Raw genomic sequence first — 20,973 nt, forward strand, 5'->3', positions numbered from 1 at the left:
GAGACAGGCATGGACTGCACCACTTCCCCGTGGGGGAACACGGAGAGTACGGAGACAGGCATGGACTGCACCACTTCCCCATGGGGAGCACAGAGTATGGAGACAGGCATGGACTGCACCACTTCCCCGTGGGGGACACGGAGAGTATGGAGACAGGCATGGACTGCACCACTTCCATATGGGGGACACAGAGTACAGAGACAGGCATGGACTAGACCACTTCCCCGTGGGGGACATGGAGAGTATGGAGACAGGCATGGACTGGACCACTTCCCCGTGGGGGAACACGGAGAGTATGGTGACAGGCATGGACTGCACCACTTCCCCATGGGGGACACGGAGAGTACGGAGACAGGCATGGACTGCACCACTTCCCCGTGGGGGACACTGAGAGTACGGAGACAGGCATGGACTGGACCACTTCCACGTGGGGGACACGGAGAGTATGGTGACAGGCATGGACTGCACCACTTCCCCAACTGATGTGCCCAAGTTTGCGACGTGCTCAAGGACACGCGCCACACTCTCGGTCACGCCACTCTCACTGCCTGAGACCACCAGCCTCGGTGTGTGGGCTCACAGCTCGCAGTGACAATCTATGACACGGCCTCCGGTACATAGAAAATAGGAGCAGGAGTAGGCCATTCGGCCCTTCGAGCCTGCACCGCCATTCAATGAGTTCATGGCTGAACATGCAACCTCAGTACCCCATTCCTGCTTTCTCCCCATACCCCTTGATCCCCCGATTAGTAAGGACTTCATCTCACTCCTTTTTGAATATATTTAGTGAATTGGCCTCAGCAACTCTCTGTGGCCGAGAATTCCACAGGTTCACCACTCTCTGGGTGAAGAAGTTTCTCCTCATCTCAGTCCTAAATTGCTTACCCCTTATCCTTAGACTGTGACCCCTGGTTCTGGACTTCCCCAACATTGGGAACATTCTTCCTGCATCTAACCTGTCTAAACCCGTCAGAATTTTAAACGTTTCTATGAGGTCCCCTCTCATTCTTCTGAACTCCAGTGAATACAAGCCCAGTTGATCCAGTCTTTCTTGATATGTCAGTCCCGCCATCCCGGGAATCAGTCTGGTGAACCTTCGCTGCACTCCCTCAACAGCAAGAATGTCCTTCCTCAGATTAGGAGAACAAAACTGAACAAATATTCTAGGTGAGGCCTCACCAAGGCCCTGTACAACTGCAGTAAGACCTCCCTGCTCCTATACTCAAATCCTCTTGCTATGAAGGCCAACATACCATTTGCCTTCTTCACCAGTAGCAGGACCCTTCGCTGCACTCCCTCAATCTCAAGAATGTCCTTCCTCAAGTTAGCAGGAAGAATGTTCCCGATGTTGGGGAAGTCCAGAACCAGGGGACACAGTCTAAGGATAAGGGGGAGGCCATTTAGGACTGAGATGAGGAGAAACTTCTTCACTCAGAGAGTTGTTAACCTGTGGAATTCCCTGCCGCAGAGAGTCGTTGAGGCCAGTTCATTGGATATATTCAAGAGGGAGTTGGATATGGCCCTTCCAGCTAAAGGGATCAAGGGGTATGGAGAGAAAGCAGGAAAGGGGTACTGAGGGAATGATCAGCCATGAACTCATTGAATGGCGGTGCAGGCTCGAAGGGCCGAATGGCCTACTCCTGCACCTATTTTCTATGTTTCTATGAGGGGGCAGGGTATAGCACAGGCTCATGTGAAGGACCACCGTTACTCCATTATATCTCTCAATGCAGTGTTTAGAGTCGTGCGACACATTTACTTACACTCACTACCCAAGTGGGCTCAGCGTCGCCCCGGCAACTGCCCGACCTGTGGTGCTGATGATGGCATAGAAACATAGAAACATAGAAACATAGAAAATATGTGCAGGAGTAGGCCATTCAGCCCTTCTAGCCTGCACCGCCATTCAATGAGTTCATGGCTGAACATGTAACTTCAGTACCCCCTTCCTGCTTTCTCGCCATACCCCTTGATCCCCCGAGTAGTAAGGACTTCATCTAACTCCTTTTTGAATATATTTAGTGAATTGGCCTCAACAACTTTCTGTGGTAGAGAATTCCACAGGTTCACCACTCTCTGGGTGAAGAAGTTTCTCCGCATCTCGGTCCTAAATGGCTTACCCCTTATCCTTCGACTGTGACCTCTGGTTCTAGACTTCCCCAACATTGGGAACATTCTTCCTGCATCTAACCTGTCTAACCCCGTCAGAATTCTAAACGTCTCTGAGATCCCCTCTCATTCTTCTGAACTCCAGTGAATACAAGCCCAGTTGATCCAGTCTTTCTTGATATGTCAGTCCCGCCATCCCGGGAATCAGTTTGGTGAATCTTCGCTGCACTCCCTCAATAGCAAGAATGTCCTTCCCCAGATTAGGAGACCAAAACTGTACACAATACTCCAGGTGTGGCCTCACCAAGGCCCTGTACAACTGTAGCAACACCTCCCTGCCCCTGTACTCAAATCTCCTCGCTATGAAGGCCAACATGCCATTTGCTTTCTTAACCGCCTGCTGTACCTGCATGCCAACCTTCAATGACTGATGTACCATGACACCCAGGTCTCGTTACACCTTCCCTTTTCCTAATCTGTCACCATTCAGATAATAGTCCGTCTCTCTGTTTTTACCACCAAAGTGGATAACCTCACATTTATCCACATTATACTTCATCTGACATGCATTTGCCCACTCACCTAACCTATCCAAGTCACTCTGCAGCCTCATAGCATCCTCCTCGCAGCTCACACTGCCACCCAACTTAGTGTCATCCGCAAATTTGGAGATACTACATTTAATCCCCTCGTCTAAATCATTAATGTACAGTGTAAACAGCTGGGGCCCCAGCACAGAACCTTGTGGTACCCCACTAGTCACTGCCTGCCATTCTGAAAAGTCCCCATTTACTCCTACTCTTTGCTTCCTGTCTGACAACCAGTTCTCAATCCATGTCAGCACACTACCCCCAATCCCATGTGCTTTAACTTTGCACATTAATCTCTTGTGTGGGACCTTGTCGAAAGCCTTCTGAAAGTCCAAATACACCACATCAACTGGTTCTCCCTTGTCCACTCTACTGGAAACATCCTCAAAAAATTCCAGAAGATTTGTCAAGCATGATTTCCCTTTCACAAATCCATGCTGACTTGGACCTATCATATCACCTCTTTCCAAATGCGCTGCTGTGACATCCTTAATAATTGATTCCATCATTTTACCCACTACTGAGGTCAGGCTGACCGGTCTATAATTCCCTGTTTTCTCTCTCCCTCCTTTTTTAAAAAGTGGGGTTACATTGGCTACCCTCCACTCCATAGGAACTGATCCAGAGTCAATGGAATGTTGGAAAATGACTGTCAATGCATCCGCTATTTCCAAGGCCACCTCCTTAAGTACTCTGGGATGCAGTCCATCAGGCCCTGGGGATTTATCGGCCTTCAATCCCATCAATTTCCCCAACACAATTTCCCGACTAATAAGGAATTCCCTCAGTTCCTCCTTCTTACTAGACCCTCTGACCCCTTTTATATCCAGAAGGTTGTTGGTGTCCTCCTCAGTGAATACCGAACCAAAGTACTTGTTCAATTGGTTTGCCATTTCTTTGTTCCCCGTTATGACTTCCCCTGATTCTGACTGCAGGGGACCTACGTTTGTCTTCACCAACCTTTTTCGCAGAAATGTCAGAAGTGGGATGACACTCTGTCCTCCACATCTGTGAGTAGCAGGGTTTGAGGAGGATGCCTGTCCACAGTTGCTCCCTGAGAGTGTGGGAGTGCTTCAACTGATGGGAATGGTTACAAGAGGGTCGATCTGTAGTTGTGGCACAGATAGTCACCCAGCTAGTTCCTGCCACACTGTGTGACTGTTCCAGGGGCCTCCGTTAAATGTGCTTGGATCTTTCCTGAGCTCTGTCAGGACGTTATCAGCCATTGAAGACCAGGGGTTTGACCGATCCCTCAGAAAGCAATAGGAGCAGTTGCAGTGCTTTGCGATGAACGATGTTAATTATGTGCACCGATAAATAGGGTGGTGAAATAAGCCTTGCTTTGTGTTATGCATTGTGGGAGGCAAGCCACAGAGTGTTGAGAGGCACAAACAGCAATCACGTAGTATCTCAGATTTATCCTTGAAGTCATGGAGGAGTGGGAAGATGAAGATGTTACTCACCCTGACTAGCCTGGTGAGGTCATTGAACTTTTTCCGGCACTATGTGCCAGTCCTGGGCACAGTGTCTGAATCTGGGACCTCAGCTCTCTCCCTCCAGATCCTGAAATATGCCAGGTGGAGTTCTGGATCACCCCGCCCACCTTCCCTCCACCGCGCCCACCAACGCTTCATTGGCCTCACGTGTGAAGTGCCTAGCACACTGCCTTCCCTCCTGCTCCTCCAGCCCAGCAGAAGTGGTTATGGTGGGCCCATTTCAAAGCGGGCCCCTCCGACAGTGCGGCACTCCCTCAGTACTGCCCCTCCGACAGTGCGGCACTCCCTCAGTACTGCCCCTCCGACAGTGCGGCACTCCCTCAGTACTGCCCCTCCGACAGTGCAGCGCTCCCTCAGTACTGCCCCTCCGACAGTGCAGCACTCCCTCAGTACTGCCTCTCCGACAGTGTGGCGCTCCCTCAGTACTGCCCCTCCGACAGTGCGGCACTCACTCAGTACTGTCCCTCCGACAGTGCGGCACTCCCTCAGTACTGTCCCTCCGACAGTGCGGCACTCCCTCAGTACTGCCTCTCCGACAGTGTGGGGCTCCCTCAGTACTGCCCCTCCGACAGTGCGGCACTACCTCAGTACTGTCCCTCCGACAGTGCGGCACTCCCTCAGTACTGCCCTTCCGACAGTGCGGGGCTCCCTCAGTACTGCCCCTCCGACAGTGTGGCACTCCCTCAGTACTGCCCCTCCGACAGTGCGGCACTCCCTCAGTACTGCCCCTCCGACAATGTTGATGAATACCTCATTGAGCGTATGTTTCTATTGACGGATGATTCCCTTGCCCATGTTTTCAGGCAGCACAGGATGGAACAGGCCTTACTGTGCTCGGGCAGGTTCACCGATGCCCTACAGGTGCTGATGGATTGGTTGTACCGGGCGGAGGTGCTGCTGGGTGAGGAGACAGCGGTGAATGGTGATCGGCAATCCGTCAATACTCTCATCGACAAACACAAGGTAAGGACTTTAATGGTTACTCAGAATCTCAGCGGGAAATCTCAGTCATGCATTGTAAATTCACATTCACCTCTTTCCTGTCACTGCTCAAAACAAAACGTTTAATGGCCAGAGTGGTTCAGGGAGGCTGCTGTCAGCGATCGGTGATCCCAGCCAATCCGCTCCAGGAATCACCGGCAACCCTGAGCGAGGACCCTCCCGCCTGACAGACTCCTGATATAGGGGACTCGGGGAGTACCTCCTGATATAGGGGACTCGGGGTCTAGCTCCTGATATAGGGGACTCAGGGTGTAGCTCCTGATATAGGGGACTCAGGGTGTAGCTCCTGATATAGGGGACTCGGGGTCTAGCTCCTGATATAGGGGACTCAGGGTGTAGCTCCTGATATAGGGGACTCGGGGTCTAGCTCCTGATATAGGGGACTCAGGGTGTAGCTCCTGATATAGGGGACTCGGGGTGTAGCTCCTGATATAGGGGACTCGGGGAGTAGCTCCTGATATAGGGGACTCGGGGAGTAACTCCTGATATAGGGGACTCAGGGTGTAGCTCCTGATATCGGGGACTCGGGGAGTAGCTCCTGATATAGGGGACTCGGGGTCTAGCTCCTGATATAGGGGACTCGGGGAGTAGCTCCTGATATAGGGGACTCGGGGTCTAGCTCCTGATATAGGGGACTCGGGGAGTAGCTCCTGATATAGGGGACTCGGGGAGTAACTCCTGATATAGGGGACTCAGGGTGTAGCTCCTGATATAGGGGACTCGGGGAGTACCTCCTGATATAGGGGACTCGGGGTCTAGCTCCTGATATAGGGGACTCGGGGAGTAACTCCTGATATAGGGGACTCAGGGTCTAGCTCCTGATATAGGGGACTCGGGGAGTAACTCCTGATATAGGGGACTCGGGGTCTAGCTCCTGATATAGGGGACTTGGGGTCTAGCTCCTGATATAGGGGACTCGGGGAGTAACTCCTGATGTAGGGGACTCGGGGAGTAACTCCTGATATCGGGGACTCGGGGAGTAGCTCCTGATATAGGGGACTCGGGGTCTAGCTCCTGATATAGGGGACTCAGGGAGTAACTCCTGATATAGGGGACTCGGGGAGTAACTCCTGATATAGGGGACTCGGTGAGTAGCTCCTGATATAGGGGACTCGGGGAGTAACTCCTGATATAGGGGACTCGGGGAGTAACTCCTGATATCGGGGACTCGGGGAGTAGCTCCTGATATAGGGGACTCGGGGAGTACCTCCTGATAGAGGGGACTCGGGGTCTAGCTCCTGATATAGGGGACTAGGGGAGTAACTCCTGATATAGGGGACTCGGGGAGTAACTCCTGATATAGGGGACTCGGGGAGTACCTCCTGATATAGGGGACTAGGGGAGTAACTCCTGATATAGGGGACTAGGGGAGTAGCTCCTGATATAGGGGACTCGGGGTCTAGCTCCTGATATAGGGGACTCGGGGTGTAACTCCTGATATAGGGGACTCGGGGAGTAGCTCCTGATATAGGGGACTCGGGGAGTAACTCCTGATATAGGGGACTAGGGGAGTAGCTCCTGATATAGGGGACTCGGGGTCTAGCTCCTGATATAGGGGACTCGGGGAGTAACTCCTGATATAAGGGACTAGGGGAGTAGCTCCTGATATAGGGGACTCGGGGAGTAGCTCCTGATATAGGGGACTCGGGGAGTAACTCCTGATATAGGGGACTAGGGGAGTACCTCCTGATATAGGGGACTCGGGGTCTAGCTCCTGATATAGGGGACTCAGGGTGTAGCTCCTGATATAGGGGACTCGGGGAGTAGCTCCTGATATACGGGACTCGGGGTCTAGCTCCTGATATAGGGGACTCGGGAGTAGCTCCTGATATAGGGGACTCGGGGTCTAGCTCCTGATATAGGGGACTCGGGGAGTAACTCCTGATATACCGACTCGGGGTCTAGCTCCTGATATAGGGGACTCGGGGTCTAGCTCCTGATATACGGGACTCGGGGAGTAGCTCCTGATATACAGGACTCAGGGAGTAGCACCTGATATCGGGGACTCAGGGAGTACCTCCTGATATAGTGTCGTGGGTTGCGGGAGTGTCGGGGGTTCCGGGAGTGTCGGGGGTCCGGGGTCTGGGAGTGTCGGGGGGTCCGGGAGTGTCGGGGGTTCCGGGAGTGTCGGGGGGTCCGGGAGTGTCGGGGGTCCGGGGTCTGGGAGTGTCGGGGGGTCCGGGAGTGTCGGGGGTTCCGGGAGTGTCGGGGGGTCCGGGAGTGTCGGGGGTCCGGGGTCTGGGAGTGTCGGGGGTCCGGGAGTGTCGGGGGTTCCGGGAGTGTCGGGGGTTCCGGGAGTGTCGGGGGGTCGGGAGTGTCGGGGGTCCGGGGTCTGGGAGTGTCGGGGGTCCGGGAGTGTCGGGGGTTCCGGGAGTGTCGGGGGTTCCGGGAGTGTCGGGGGGTCGGGAGTGTCGGGGGTCCGGGGTCTGGGAGTGTCGGGGGTCCGGGAGTGTCGGGGGTTCCGGGAGTGTCGGGGGGTCCGGGAGTGTCGGGGGTCCGGGAGTGTCGGGGGGTCCGGGGTCCGGGAGTGTCGGGGGTCCGGGGTCCGGGAGTGTCGGGGGTCCGGGAGTGTCGGGGGTTCCGGGAGTGTCGGGGGTCCGGGAGTGTCGGGGGTTCCGGGAGTGTCGGGGGTTCCGGGAGTGTCGGGGGGTCCGGGAGTGTCGGGGGTCTGGGAGTGTCGGGGGTTCCGGGAGTGTCGGGGGGTCCGGGAGTGTCGGGGGTCCGGGAGTGTCGGGGGTCTGGGAGTGTCGGGGGTTCCGGGAGTGTCGGGGGTTCCGGGAGTGTCGGGGGGTCCGGGAGTGTCGGGGGTCCGGGAGTGTCGGGGGTCCGGGGTCCGGGAGTGTCGGGGGTCTGGGAGTGTCGGGGGTTCCGGGAGTGTCGGGGGTTCCGGGAGTGTCGGGGGGTCCGGGAGTGTCGGGGGTCCGGGGTCCGGGAGTGTCGGGGGTCCGGGGTCCGGGAGTGTCGGGGGTCCGGGGTCCGGGAGTGTCGGGGGTCCGGGGTCCGGGAGTGTCGGGGGTTCCGGGAGTGCCGGGGTGTCTGGGAGTGTCGGGGGTCCGGGAGTGTCGGGGGTTCCGGGAGTGTCGGGGGGTCCGGGAGTGTCGGGGGTCTGGGAGTGTCGGGGGTTCCGGGAGTGTCGGGGGGTCCGGGAGTGTCGGGGGTCTGGGAGTGTCGGGGGTTCCGGGAGTGTCGGGGGGTCCGGGAGTGTCGGGGGGTCCGGGAGTGTCGGGGGGTCCGGGAGTGTCGGGGGTCTGGGAGTGTCGGGGGGTCCGGGAGTGTCGGGGGGTCCGGGAGTGTCGGGGGGTCCGGGAGTGTCGGGGGTCCGGGGTCTGGGAGTGTCGGGGGTCCGGGAGTGTCGGGGGGTCCGGGAGTGTCGGGGGTCCGGGGTCTGGGAGTGTCGGGGGTCTGGGAGTGTCGGGGGGTCCGGGAGTGTCGGGGGGTCCGGGAGTGTCGGGGGTCCGGGTTCCGGGAGTGTCGGGGGTCCGGGTTCCGGGAGTGTCGGGGGTCCGGGGTCTGGGAGTGTCGGGGGGTCCGGGAGTGTCGGGGGGTCCGGGAGTGTCGGGGGGTCCGGGAGTGTCGGGGGTTCCGGGAGTGTCGGGGGTCCGGGGTCTGGGAGTGTCGGGGGGTCCGGGAGTGTCGGGGGGTCCGGGAGTGTCGGGGGTTCCGGGAGTGTCGGGGGTCCGGGGTCTGGGAGTGTCGGGGGGTCCGGGAGTGTCGGGGGTTCCGGGAGTGTCGGGGGTCCGGGGTCTGGGAGTGTCGGGGGGTCCGGGAGTGTCGGGGGGTCCGGGAGTGTCGGGGGTTCCGGGAGTGTCGGGGGTCCGGGGTCTGGGATTGTCGGGGGTTCCGGGAGTGTCGGGGGGTCCGGGGTCTGGGAGTGTCGGGGGTCCGGGGTCTGGGAGTGTCGGGGGGTCCGGGAGTGTCGGGGGTCCGGGAGTGTCGGGGGTTCCGGGAGTGTCGGGGGTCCGGGGTCTGGGAGTGTCGGGGGGTCCGGGAGTGTCGGGGGTCCGGGAGTGTCGGGGGGTCCGGGAGTGTCGGGGGGTCCGGGAGTGTCGGGGGTTCCGGGAGTGTCGGGGGTCCGGGGTCCGGGAGTGTCGGGGGTTCCGGGAGTGTCGGGGGGTCCGGGAGTGTCGGGGGTTCCGGGAGTGTCGGGGGGTCCGGGAGTGTCGGGGGGTCCGGGAGTGTCGGGGGGTCCGGGAGTGTCGGGGGTCCGGGGTCTGGGAGTGTCGGGGGTTCCGGGAGTGTCGGGGGTTCCGGGAGTGTCGGGGGTTCCGGGAGTGTCGGGGGGTCCGGTGGTCCCTGGCTCGGGGTGTCCGGTGGTCCCTGGGTCCCTGGGTCGGGGGGTCTGGGGGGGGTCCGGTGGTCTCTGGGTCTGGGGGTCTGGGGGATCCAGTGGTCCCTGGGTCGGGGGGTCCGGGGGGGGTCCAGTGGTCCCTGGGTCGGGGGGTCCGGTGGTCCCTGGGTCGGGGGGTCCGGTGGTCCCTGGGTCTGGGGGTCCGGGGGGTCGGGGTGGTTCCGGTGGTCCCTGGGTCTGGGGGTCCGGGGGGAGTCCGGTGGTCCCTGGGTCTGGGGGTCCGGCGGGGTCCGGTGGTCCCTGGGTCCCTGGGTCGGGGGGTCGGGGGTCGGTGGTCCCTGGCTCGGGGTGTCCGGTGGTCCCTGGGTCCCTGGGTCGGGGGGTCTGGGGGGGGGGTCCGGTGGTCTCTGGGTCTGGGGGTCCGGGGGATCCAGTGGTCCCTGGGTCGGGGGGTCCGGGGGGGGTCCAGTGGTCCCTGGGTCGGGGGGTCCGGTGGTCCCTGGGTCTGGGGGACCGGCGGGGTCCGGTGGTCCCTGGGTCCCTGGGTCGGGGGGTCGGGGGTCGGTGGTCCCTGGCTCGGGGGGTCCGGTGGTCTCTGGGTCCCTGGGTCGGGGGGTCCGGTGGTCCCTGGGTCCCTGGGTCCCTGGGTCGGGGGTCGGTGGTCCCTGGGTCGGGGGGTCCGGTGGTCCCTGGGTCGGGGGGTCCGGTGGTCCCTGGGTCGGGGGGTCCGGTGGTCCCTGGGTCCCTGGGTCCCTGGGTCGGGGGTCGGTGGTCCCTGGGTCGGGGGGTCCGGTGGTCCCTGGGTCCCTGGGTCCCTGGGTCGGGGGTCGGTGGTCCCTGGGTCGGGGGGTCCGGTGGTCCCTGGGTCCCTGGGTCCCTGGGTCGGGGGGTCCGGTGGTCCCTGGGTCGGGGGGTCCGGTGGTCCCTGGGTCCCTGGGTCGGGGGGTCCGGTGGTCCCTGGGTCTGGGGGTCCAGGGGGGTCCGGTGGTCCCTGGGTCGGGGGGGTCCGGTGGTCCCTGGGTCCCTGGGTCGGGGGGTCGGGGGGTCCGGGGGGGGGTCCGGTGGTCCCTGGGTCGGGTGGTCGGTGGTCCCTGGGTCGGGGGGGTCCGGTGATCCCTGGGTCCCTGGGTCGGGGGGTCGGGGGGTCCGGGGGGGGGTCCGGTGGTCCCTGGGTCGGGGGGTCGGGGGGTCCCTGGGTCCCTGGGTCGGGGGGGGTCCGGTGGTCCCTGGGTCGGGGGGTCCCTGGGTCGGGGGGTCGAGGGGGGGTCCGGTGGTCCCTGGGTCTGGGGGTCGGGGGGGGGGTCCCTGGGTCCCTGGGTCGGGGGGTCGGGGGGGGGTCCGGTGGTCCCTGGGTCTGGGGGTCGGTGGTCCCTGGGTCGGGGGGTCGGGGGGTCCCTGGGTCCCTGGGTCGGGGGGTTGGGGGTCGGTGGTCCCTGGGTCGGGGGGTCCCTGGGTCCCTGGGTCGGGGGGTTGGGGGTCGGTGGTCCCTGGGTCGGGGGGTCCCTGGGTCGGGGGGTCGGGGGGGGGTCCGGTGGTCCCTGGGTCTGGGGGTCCCTGGGTCGGGGGGTCCCTGGGTCGGGGGGTCGGGGGGGGGTCCGGTGGTCCCTGGGTCGGGGGGTCCCTGGGTCCCTGGGTCGGGGGGTCGGGGGGGGGTCCGGTGGTCCCTGGGTCGGGGGGTCGGTGGGGTCCGGTGGTCCCTGGGTCGGGGGGTCCGGGGGGGTCCGGTGGTCCCTGGGTCGGGGGGTCCGGGGGGGTCCGGTGGTCCCTGGGTCGGGTGGTCGGGGGGGTCCGGTGGTCCCTGGGTCGGGGCTCCCTGGGTCAGGGGGTCCGGGGGGGTCCGGTGGTCCCTGGGTCGGGGGGTCCCTGGGTCAGGGGGTCCGGGGGGGTCCGGTGGTCCCTGGGTCTGGGGGTCCCTGGGTCAGGGGGTCCGGGGGGGTCCGGTGGTCCCTGGGTCTGGGGGTCCCTGGGTCGCGGGGTCCGGGGGGGTCCGGTGGTCCCTGGGTCGGGGGGTCCCTGGGTCAGGGGGTCCGGGGGGGTCCGGTGGTCCCTGGGTCTGGGGGTCGGGGGGGGGTCCGGTGGTCCCTGGGTCTGGGGGTCCCTGGGTCGGGGGGTCCGGGGGGGTCCGGTGGTCCCTGGGTCTGGGGGTCCCTGGGTCGGGGGGTCCGGGGGGGTCCGGTGGTCCCTGGGTCTGGGGGTCGGGGGGGGGGTCCGGTGGTCCCTGGGTCTGGGGGTCCCTGGGTCTGGGGGTCCGGGGGGGTCCGGTGGTCCCTGGGTCTGGGGGTCCCTGGGTCGGGGGGTCGGGGAGGGGTCCGGTGGTCCCTGGGTCTGGGGGTCGGGGGGGGGTCCGGTGGTCCCTGGGTCTGGGGGTCGGGGGGGGGTCCGGTGGTCCCTGGGTCTGGGGGTTGGGGGGGGGTCCGGTGGTCCCTGGGTCTGGGGGTCCCTGGGTCGGGGGGTCCGGGGGGGTCCGGTGGTCCCTGGGTCGGGGGGTCCCTGGGTCCCTGGGTCCCTGGGTCGGGGGGTCGGGGGTCCGGTGGTCCCTGGCTCGGGGGGTCCCTGGGTCAGGGGGTCCGGGGGGGTCCGGTGGTCCCTGGGTCTGGGGGTCCCTGGGTCGGGGGGTCCGGGGGGGTCCGGTGGTCCCTGGCTCGGGGGGTCGGGGGTCGGTGGTCCCTGGCTCGGGGGCTCCCTGATTGCCCGCCCTCAGATACTGACCATGTGAATTGTATTACTCTGGGTGTGAATGTGTTCCTGTGCCAATCGCAGCCATGGTTGTGAAGAATGAGGTGGCTGATGTGACCATTAATGCAGTGCCGTGCCCTGAGTGAGAGACCTCCTGTGTGGCAGTCAATTCTCTGTGTTCTTCACTCTGTGACAGGCCTTTCAGAAGGAGTTGGGTAAGCGAGCGAGTTGTGTTAAGGCGCTGAAACGTGCTTTCAAGGACCTGAGGAAGAACAGATGTGTGGATTCTCTGTGGCTCCAAGCTCAGATGGAGGAACTCAGTAAGCAGTGGGAGGAAGTGTGCCATCTCTCCGTATCGAGGCAGTCTGTGTTGGAAGCTGCCCTGTGTCAGGTAGGCCCAGAGTCCCAACCATCGCCTTTCTTACTGTCTCATTCTCCACATCAGGAACTGCTGTCTATCCCTGCACTGAAATCCAGACCGGCTTTGCTCAATTAATCCAACCGATCAAACTCTTCATTTTCCACCTCTGCGATCTCTTCCCTCTCTTCCCTCAGTATCTGAGGATGCATCCCATCCGGCCCTGGTGATTTACTGACTTTCAGTACAGCCAGCCTTTCTAGTACCTCCTCCTTATACATTCTTGTCCCATCCAGTACCTCCACTGCCTCCTCCTTCACTATGTCTATGGCAGCACCGTCCTTGGTGAAGACACATGCAAAGTCCTGAGTCAGTGCCTCAGCCGTACTCTCTGCCCCCACACATAGTCACCTTTTTAGTCCCTAATCAGCCCCGCCCCTCCGATTACTCCCCGGTTATTATTTATATGCCTATAGAAGACGTTTGGATTACGTTGGCTGCCATTCTATTCTCACACTCTCTCTTTGCCCCTCCTATTTCCTGTTTCACTTCACCTCTGAACTTTCTATATTCAGCCTGATTCTCAGATGTATTCTCGACCTGACATCTGTCATACCCGCTCTTTTACTGCTTCATCTTACTCCCTAACTCTTTCATCATCAGGGAGCCCTGACTTTAGTTGCCCCACCTTTCCCCCCGAGTGGGAATATACCTCGATTGTACCCGAACCATCTCCTCTTTAAAGGCAGCCCATTGTCCCTCTACAGGTTCGCTGCCGATCTTTGATTCCAGTTTACCCGTGCCAGATACGTTCTCAACCCACTGAAATTGGCTTTCCTCCAGTTAAACATTTTTACTCTAGATTGCTCCCTATCCTTTTCTATAGCTAATCTAAACCTTACGATACTATGATCACTCTTCCCTAAATGTTCCCCTTCTGACACTTGGTCCACCTGACCTACTTCATTCCCCAGAACCAGATCCAGCAATGCCTCCTCCCTCGTCGGGCCGGGTCAAGAAAGTTCTCCTGAATAAACTTCATAAAATCTTCCCCCTCTACCGAGGATAGCGGGACTGACATATGAGGAGAGACTGGATCAACTGGGCCTGTATTCACTGGAGTTTAGAAGGATGAGAGGGGATCTCATAGAAACGTATAAAATTCTGACGGGACTGGACAGGTTAGATGCAGGAAGAATGTTCCCGATGTTGGGGAAGTCCAGAACCAGGGGACATAGTCTTAGGATAAGGGGTAGGCCATTTAGGACTGAGATGAAGAGAAATTTCTTCACTCAGAGAGTTGTAAACCTGTGGAATTCTCTACCACAGAGAGTTGTTGATACCAGTTCATTGGATATATTCAAGAGGGAGTTAGATATGGCCCTTATGGCTACAGGGATCAAGGGGTATGGAGAGAAAGCAGGAAAGGGGTACTGAGGGAATGATCAGCCATGATCATACTGAATGGTGGTGCAGGCTCGAAGGGCCGAATGGCTACTCCTGCACCTATTTTCTGAGTTTCTATGTTTATACTATTACTATCCTAGTCTTGGTTAGGATACTTAAACTCTCCCATCATCATTGAATCACAGAAATTTACAGCACGGAAGGAGGCTATTCGGCCCATCGTGCCCGCGCTGGGCGACCAAGAGCTACCCAGCCTAATCCCACTTTCCAGCTCTCGGTCCGTAGCCCTGTGGGTTTACGGCACTTCAGGTGTACATCCAGGTGTTGTTTAAATGTGGTGAGGGTTTCTGCCTCTACCACCCTTTCAGGCCGTGAGTTCCAGACCCCCACCACCCTCTGGGTGAAGACATTTCCCCTCAAATCCCCTATAAACCTCCCCCCAATTGCTTTAAATCTATACCCCCTGGTTGTTGACTCCTCTGCCCCACTATATCCAGGCCCCTCATAATTTTATACAACTCAATAAGGTCTCCCCTCAGTCTCCTCTGTTTCGTAAGTAAACAGACCCAGCCTATCCAATCTTTCCTCATAGCTAAAATTCTCCAGTCCCGGCAACATCCTCATAAACCTCCTCTGTACCCTCTCCAGTGCAATCACATCCTACCTGTAATGTGACCAGACCTGCACGCAGTACTCCAGCTGTGGTCTAACCAATGTTTTAGACAGTTCAAGTATAACCTCCCTGCTCTTGTATTCTGTGCCTCGGCCAATAAAGGCAGGTATTCCGTATGCCTTCTTATCCACCTGGCCTGCTAACTTCAGGGATCTGTGGACCTGCACTCCAAGGACACTTCTCAGTGTCCGACCTTTATTGTGTATTCCCTTGCCTTGTTGGCCCTCCCCAAATGCATTACCTCACACTTCTCCGGATTGAATGCCATTTGCCGCTGTTCTGCCCACCTGACCAGTTCATCGATATCTTCGTGCAGTCCGCAACTTTCTTCTTCATTACCAACCACACAGCCTATTTTAGTATCATCTGCAAACTTCTTAATCATACCCCCAACATTTAAATCCAAGTCATTGATATATACCACAAAAAGCAAGGGACCCAGTACTGAGCCCTGTGGAACCTCACTGGATACAGCCTTTCTGTCACAAAAACACCCATCGACCATTACCCGTTGCTTCCTGCCTCTGAGACAATTTTGGATCCAACTTGCCACTTTGCCCTGGATCCCATGGTCTTTAATCTTCGTGACCAGTCTGCCATGTGGGACCTTATCAAAAGCCTTGCTAAAATCCATCTACACTACATCATACACACTGCCCTCATCGACCCTCCTGGTTACCTCCTCGAAAAATTCAGTCAATTTAGTCAGACACGACCTTCTCTTAACAAATCCATGCTGACTGTCCTTGATTAATCCATGTCTTTCGAAATGAAGATTTATCGGTCCCTCAGAATTGATTCCAGTAATTTTCCCACCACTGAGGTTAGGCTGACTGGCCTGTAATTACTCGGTCTATCCCTTTCTCCCTTTTTAAACAAAGGTACTGCATTAGCAGTCCTCCAGTCCTCTGGCACCACACCTGTAGCCAGAGAGGATTGGAAAATGATGGTCAGAGCCTCTGCTATTTCCTCTTCTGCTTCTGTTAACAGCCTGGGATACATTTCATCCAGGCCTGGAGATTTATTCACTTTCAAAGCTGCTAAACCCCTTAATATTTCCTCTCTCGCTAACTTTATTTTGTCTAATATTTCACTCTCCTCCTCCCTCATTGCAAAGTCTTCATCACCCCTCTCTTTTGTGAAAACAGACGCAAAGTATTCATTAAGAACCCTACCCACGTCTCCCACCTCCACACACAGATTACCTTTATGGTCGCTAATAGGCCCCATTCTCTCTCTAGTTATCCTCTTGCTCTTAATGTATTTATAAAACACCATTGGGTTTCCCCTGATTTTACTTGCCAACATTCTTCCATGCTCTCTCTTTGCTGTCCTAATTTCCATTTTAATTGCACCCCTGCACTTTCTATACTCCTCTGGAGTTTCTGCAGTATTGAGTTCCCGGTATCTGTCATAAGCCTCCCTTTTTTCCTTTATCCTACCCTGTATGTCCCTTGACATCCCAGGGCTCGAGATTTGTTAGCCACACCCTTTCTCTTTAAGGGAACATACTTGCTCTGAACCCTCAGGATCTCCTCCTTGAATGCCTCCCACTGCTCTGACACTGATTTACCATCAAGTAGCCGTTTCCAGTCCACTTTGGCCAAATCCCATCTCAGCTCAGCAAAATTGGCTTTACCCCAATTGAGAACTTTTATTCCTGGTCCACCTTTGTCCTTTTCCATAACTACCCTAAATCTTACTGAATTATGATCACTAGCACCTAAATGCTCCCCCACTGATACCCCTTCAACCTGCCCCTCTTCATTCCCCCAAACCAAGTCCAGAACTGTCCCCTCCCATGTTGGGCTTGTTACATACTGTTCTCCTGCATTTTAGGAATTCTGCACCCTCTGTACTATTCACACTACCTTTATCCAGTTAATATTAGGGTAGTTTAAATCCCCCAATTTACTGCCCTATAGATTTTGCACTTCTCAGAAATGTTCCTGTATATTTGCTCTTCTATCTCCCCCCCGACTGTTTGGGGGTCGATAGTACACGCTCAGCAGTGTGATCGCCCCTTTTTTGTTCTTCAATTCAACCCATAATGCCTCGTTTGATGATTCTTGTAACATATTATTGCAAAGGGAGATGGAGTATAAAAGCAGGGAAGTCTTGCTACAGTTATACAGGGTATTGGTGAGACCACACCTGGAGTACTGCGTGCGGTTTTGGTTTCCATATTTACGAAAGGATATACTTGCTTTGGAGGCAGTTCAGAGAAGGTTCACTCGGTTGATTCCGGGGATGAGGGGGTTTGACTTATGAGGAAAGGTTGAGGAGGTTGGGCCTCTACTCATTGGAATTCAGAAGAATGAGAGGTGATCTTATCGAAACGTATCAGATTATGAGGGGGCTCGACAAGGTGGATGCAGAGAGGATGTTTCCACTGATGGGGGAGACTAGAACTAGGGGGCATAATCTTAGAATAAGGGGCCGCCCATTTAAAACTGAGATGAGGAGGAATTTCTTCTCTCTGAGGGTTGTAAATCTGTGGAATTCACTGCCTCAGAGAGCTGTGGAAGCTGGGACATTGAATATATTTAAGACAGAGATAGACAGTCTCTTAACCGATAAAGGGGCGGGCAGGGAAGTGGAGCTGAGTCCATGATCGGATCAGCCATGGTCGTATTAAATGGTGGAGCAGGCTCGAGGGGCCGAATGGCCGACTCCTGCTCCTATTTCTTATATTCTTATACCGTCCCTCCTCACAGCTGTAATTGTTTCTTTAATCCATGCTGTGACCTGCCCCCCTCCATTTCCTCCCTCCCTCTCTATCCCGTCTGAAAACCCTGTAACCAGGAATGTTGAGCTGCCACTTGCCCTTTCAGACAAGTCTCAGTAATGGCTGTAATATGGTATTCCCAAGTGTCTATCTGTGCTCTCAGCTCATCGACCTTATTCCCGAGACTCCTTGCATTGCAGTATATACCATTGAGTGGGGCCAAACTCCCATGTTGTCGATATTCCAGCCCTTGTTTCCTCTGTCTTACAAATTCACTTTCTACGTTTCTGCCCAATTCCAGCTTTGCTTCTCTCCCCACTGAATGTACTCAGTTTCCCATCCCCCGCCAACCCTAAATGCCACAGCGCTAGCATCCTGCCCCCCCGGCGAGGTTATTGGTCCTGGCTCTGTTGAGGTGCAATCCGTCCAGTTTGTACAGGTCCCACCTCCCCCAGAATGCCTCAGGAATCTAAAGCCCTCCCGCCTGCACCATCTCTCCAGCCACGTATCCATCTGCTCGATCCTCCTGTTTCTGTACTCACTCGCTCGTGGCACCGGGAGTAATCCCGAGATTACTGCCTTCGAGGTCCGGCTTTTTAATCTCCTAGCTCCCTAAACTCTGCCTGCAGGACCTCATCCCTCTTCCTACCGATGTCATTGGTCCCGATATGGACCACGACCTCTGGCTGTTCACCCTCTCCCCCCAGAATGCCCTGCAGCCGCTCAGTGACATCCTTGACCCTGGCACCAGGGAGGCAACACACCATCCTGGAGTCACGCCTGTGGCCGCAGAAACACCTGTCTGCTCCCCGTCTATCGAATCCCCGACCACTATAGCTCTTACATTCCCCTTCCTTCCCCCTGTGCAGCTCAGCCACCCGTGGTGCCGTGGACTTGTCTCTGGCTGCACACCCCAGAGGCACCATCGCCCCCAGCGGTACTCAGAACACAATACTGGTTGGAGAGTGAGATGGACTCAGGGACTCCCTGACCTGCCGAGTCCTCCCTTTCTGTCGGATGGTCACACTCTTAGATCTCTTAATTTCCGATGAAATACGAACTCCGACTGTAGTTTTAACTGCTTTATTTTGGCAGACAGCAGTAACAAGTTCTTGGCTTTAAGCCTGGTCTTTGTCCTTCTGGGACCACATGGTCAAAATGGCTGTACTTGTACCTGGATCAATTTACAGAAAAGAACTCACTTTCTTTGACCTTATTGGCTCAATTAATAGTCTTTTAACCTTTTAATTGGCTCGCTACCCAAGTTGATTGATGACTTAATGCTACATGCTGAACTGCATATAGCAGCCTTGACTTGGGGGTCTGTGAATTTTCACAGTCTGTCTAAATGCAGCCTGTTTGAATTCTCGATCACACACACTCCCTCTCTGCCTGTCCACTCAAGCTACGGGGTGAACACCACTCGAAACGTGCTATCCACCGAGCTCTCAGCCTCGCGGATGTACCGTGGTGAGTCCAGCCGCCGTTCAAGCTCCAAAACACGGAGCTGGAGATGGTGCAGCTCGAGACACCTCCTGCACACATGGTCATCCCGGCCACGCGAGGAATCCCGGACTTCCCACATGGCACAGGATGTACAAACCATGGGACTGAGCTGCCCGACCAGCCCTCTTGTTAGTTCAATATGAACTAAACTAGCAACTTCAATCTATTTTACTGTGAAATAAACTTAACAGTAGAAGGCAAACCAGTCCCCGGGAACTCACCAATCAGCTCTTTCCCTTCAGCCGATGTCACCATGACGTCACACTTTTGATTTTTGCTTGTGTGGCGATGCTCCCGGTCCCAGCACCCATCCCCCTCCCCCTCCCCCAGTCCCAGCACCCATCCCCTCCCCCAGTCCCAGCACCCTTCCTCTCCCCCAGTCCCAGCACCCCTCCCCCAGTCCCAGCACCCATCCCCCTCCCCCTCCCCCAGTCCCAGCACCCATCCCCTCCCCCAGTCCCAGCACCCCTCCCCCTCCCCCAGTCCCAGCACCCCTCCCCCTCCCCCTCCGACAGTCCCAGCACCCATCCCCTCCCCCAGTCCCAGCACCCATCCCCCTCCCCCAGTCCCAGCACCCATCCCCTCCCCCAGTCCCAGCACCCCTCCCCTCCCCAGTCCCAGCACCCCTCCCCCTCCCCCTCCGACAGTCCCAGCACCCATCCCCTCCCCCAGTCCCAGCACCCCTCCCCCTCCCCCAGTCCCAGCACCCATCCCCTCCCCCAGTCCTAGCACCCCTCCCCTCCCCCAGTCCCAGCACCCATCCCCTCCCCAGTCCCAGCACCCCTCCCCCTCCCCCTCCGACAGTCCCAGCACCCCTCCCCCTCCCCCTCCGACAGTCCAGCACCCTCCCCCTCCCCCTCCGACAGTCCCAGCACCCCTCCTCCCCCAGTCCAGCACCCATCCCCTCCCCCAGTCCCAGCACCCATCCCCTCCCCCAGTCCCAGCACCCCTCCCCCTCCCCCTCCGACAGTCCCAGCACCCATCCCCTCCCCCAGTCCAGCACCCCTCCCCCTCCCCCAGTCCCAGCACCTCTCCCCCTCCCCCTCCCCCAGTCCCAGCACCACTCCCCCTCCCCCTCCCCCAGTCCCAGCACCACTCCCCCAGTCCCAGCACCCCTCCCCTCCCCCAGTCCCAGCACCCCTCCCCCTCCCCAGTCCCAGCACCTCTCCCCTCCCCCTCCCCCAGTCCCAGCACCACTCCCCCTCCCCCTCCCCCAGTCCCAGCACCCATCCCCTCCCCCAGTCCCAGCACCCCTCCCCCTCCCCCAGTCCCAGCACCCCTCCCCCTCCCCCAGTCCCAGCACCCATCCCCTCCCCAGTCCCAGCACCCATCCCCCTCCCCCCAGTCCCAGCACCCATCCCCTCCCCCAGTCCCAGCACCCATCCCCTCCCCCAGTCCCAGCACCCATCCCCTCCCCCAGTCCCAGCACCCCTCCCCTCCCCCAGTCCCAGCACCCCTCCCCCTCCCCAAGTCCCAGCACCCCTCCCCTCCCCCAGTCCCAGCACCCATCCCCTCCCCCAGTCCCAGCACCCCTCCCCTCCCCCAGTCCCAGCACTCCTCCCCCTCCCCAGTCCCAGCACCCCTCCCCTCCCCCAGTCCCAGCACCCCCTCCCCCTCCCCCAGTCCCAGCACCCCTCCCCTCCCCAGTCCCAGCACCCCTCCCCCACCCCTCCCCCTCCCCAGTCCCAGCACCCCTCCCCCAGTCCCAGCACCCCTCCCCCTCCCCCAGTCCCAGCACCCGTCCCCCTCCCCCAGTCCCAGCACCCCTCCCCCTCCCCCAGTCCAAGCACCCCCTCCCCCAGTCCCAGCACCCCTCCCCCTCCCCCAGTCCCAGCACCCCTCCCCTCCCCCAGTCCCAGCACCCCTCCCCCTCCCCCAGTCCCAGCACCCCTCCCCCTCCCCCAGTCCCAGCACCCCTCCCCCTCCCCCAGTCCCAGCACCCCTCCCCCTCCTCAGTCCCAGCACCCCTCCCCTCCCCCAGTCCCAGCACCCCTCCCCCTCCCCCAGTCTCAGCACCCATCTCCCTCCCCCAGTCCCAGCACCCCTCCCCCTCCCCCAGTCCCAGCACCCCTCCCCCTCCCCCAGTCCCAGCACCCTCCCCCTTCCCCAGTCCCAGCACCCCTCCCCCTCCCCCAGTCCC

The 20,973-nt window shown here is 58.7% G+C and overlaps 2 protein-coding genes across 2 annotated transcripts in view; both read left to right on the forward strand.

Annotated features, from left to right (window-relative positions):
* LOC139250035 (microtubule-actin cross-linking factor 1, isoforms 6/7-like) overlaps positions 1 to 12,657 on the forward strand; it is a gene marked incomplete at its 5' end in the record, with an annotated part of 67,638 nt that extends 54,981 nt beyond the window's left edge. The window contains 2 exons of the mRNA XM_070872598.1: positions 4,999 to 5,158; positions 12,358 to 12,657. Coding sequence (XP_070728699.1) covers positions 4,999 to 5,158; positions 12,358 to 12,657 — 460 coding nt within the window. The remainder of the gene's footprint in view (positions 1 to 4,998; positions 5,159 to 12,357) is intronic.
* LOC139250038 (collagen alpha-1(IX) chain-like) lies at positions 5,171 to 12,307 on the forward strand. Its single transcript, XM_070872601.1, has 4 exons — positions 5,171 to 5,202; positions 7,365 to 7,426; positions 9,206 to 9,310; positions 12,246 to 12,307. The coding sequence occupies exons 1-4, from the start codon at positions 5,171 to 5,173 to the stop codon at positions 12,305 to 12,307; spliced, it is 261 nt and encodes an 86-aa protein (XP_070728702.1).
* Positions 12,658 to 20,973: the final 8,316 nt, after the last annotated feature.

This window comes from Pristiophorus japonicus, unplaced genomic scaffold (genome assembly GCF_044704955.1).
Source record: "Pristiophorus japonicus isolate sPriJap1 unplaced genomic scaffold, sPriJap1.hap1 HAP1_SCAFFOLD_338, whole genome shotgun sequence".
NCBI lineage: Eukaryota > Metazoa > Chordata > Chondrichthyes > Pristiophoridae > Pristiophorus > Pristiophorus japonicus.

Bases quoted from the DNA above. Each gene is read 5' to 3' on its own strand.
- LOC139250038 (XM_070872601.1), top strand. From the start codon at position 5,171: ATGGTTACTCAGAATCTCAGCGGGAAATCTCA. The intron at 7,427-9,205 runs GTCCGGGGTCTG...GGGGTCCGGGAG, and splicing joins GGGGTCCGGGAGTGTCGGGG to TGTCGGGGGGTCCGGGAGTG. The intron at 9,311-12,245 runs GTCCGGGAGTGT...TGCCAATCGCAG, and splicing joins GGTTCCGGGAGTGTCGGGGG to CCATGGTTGTGAAGAATGAG.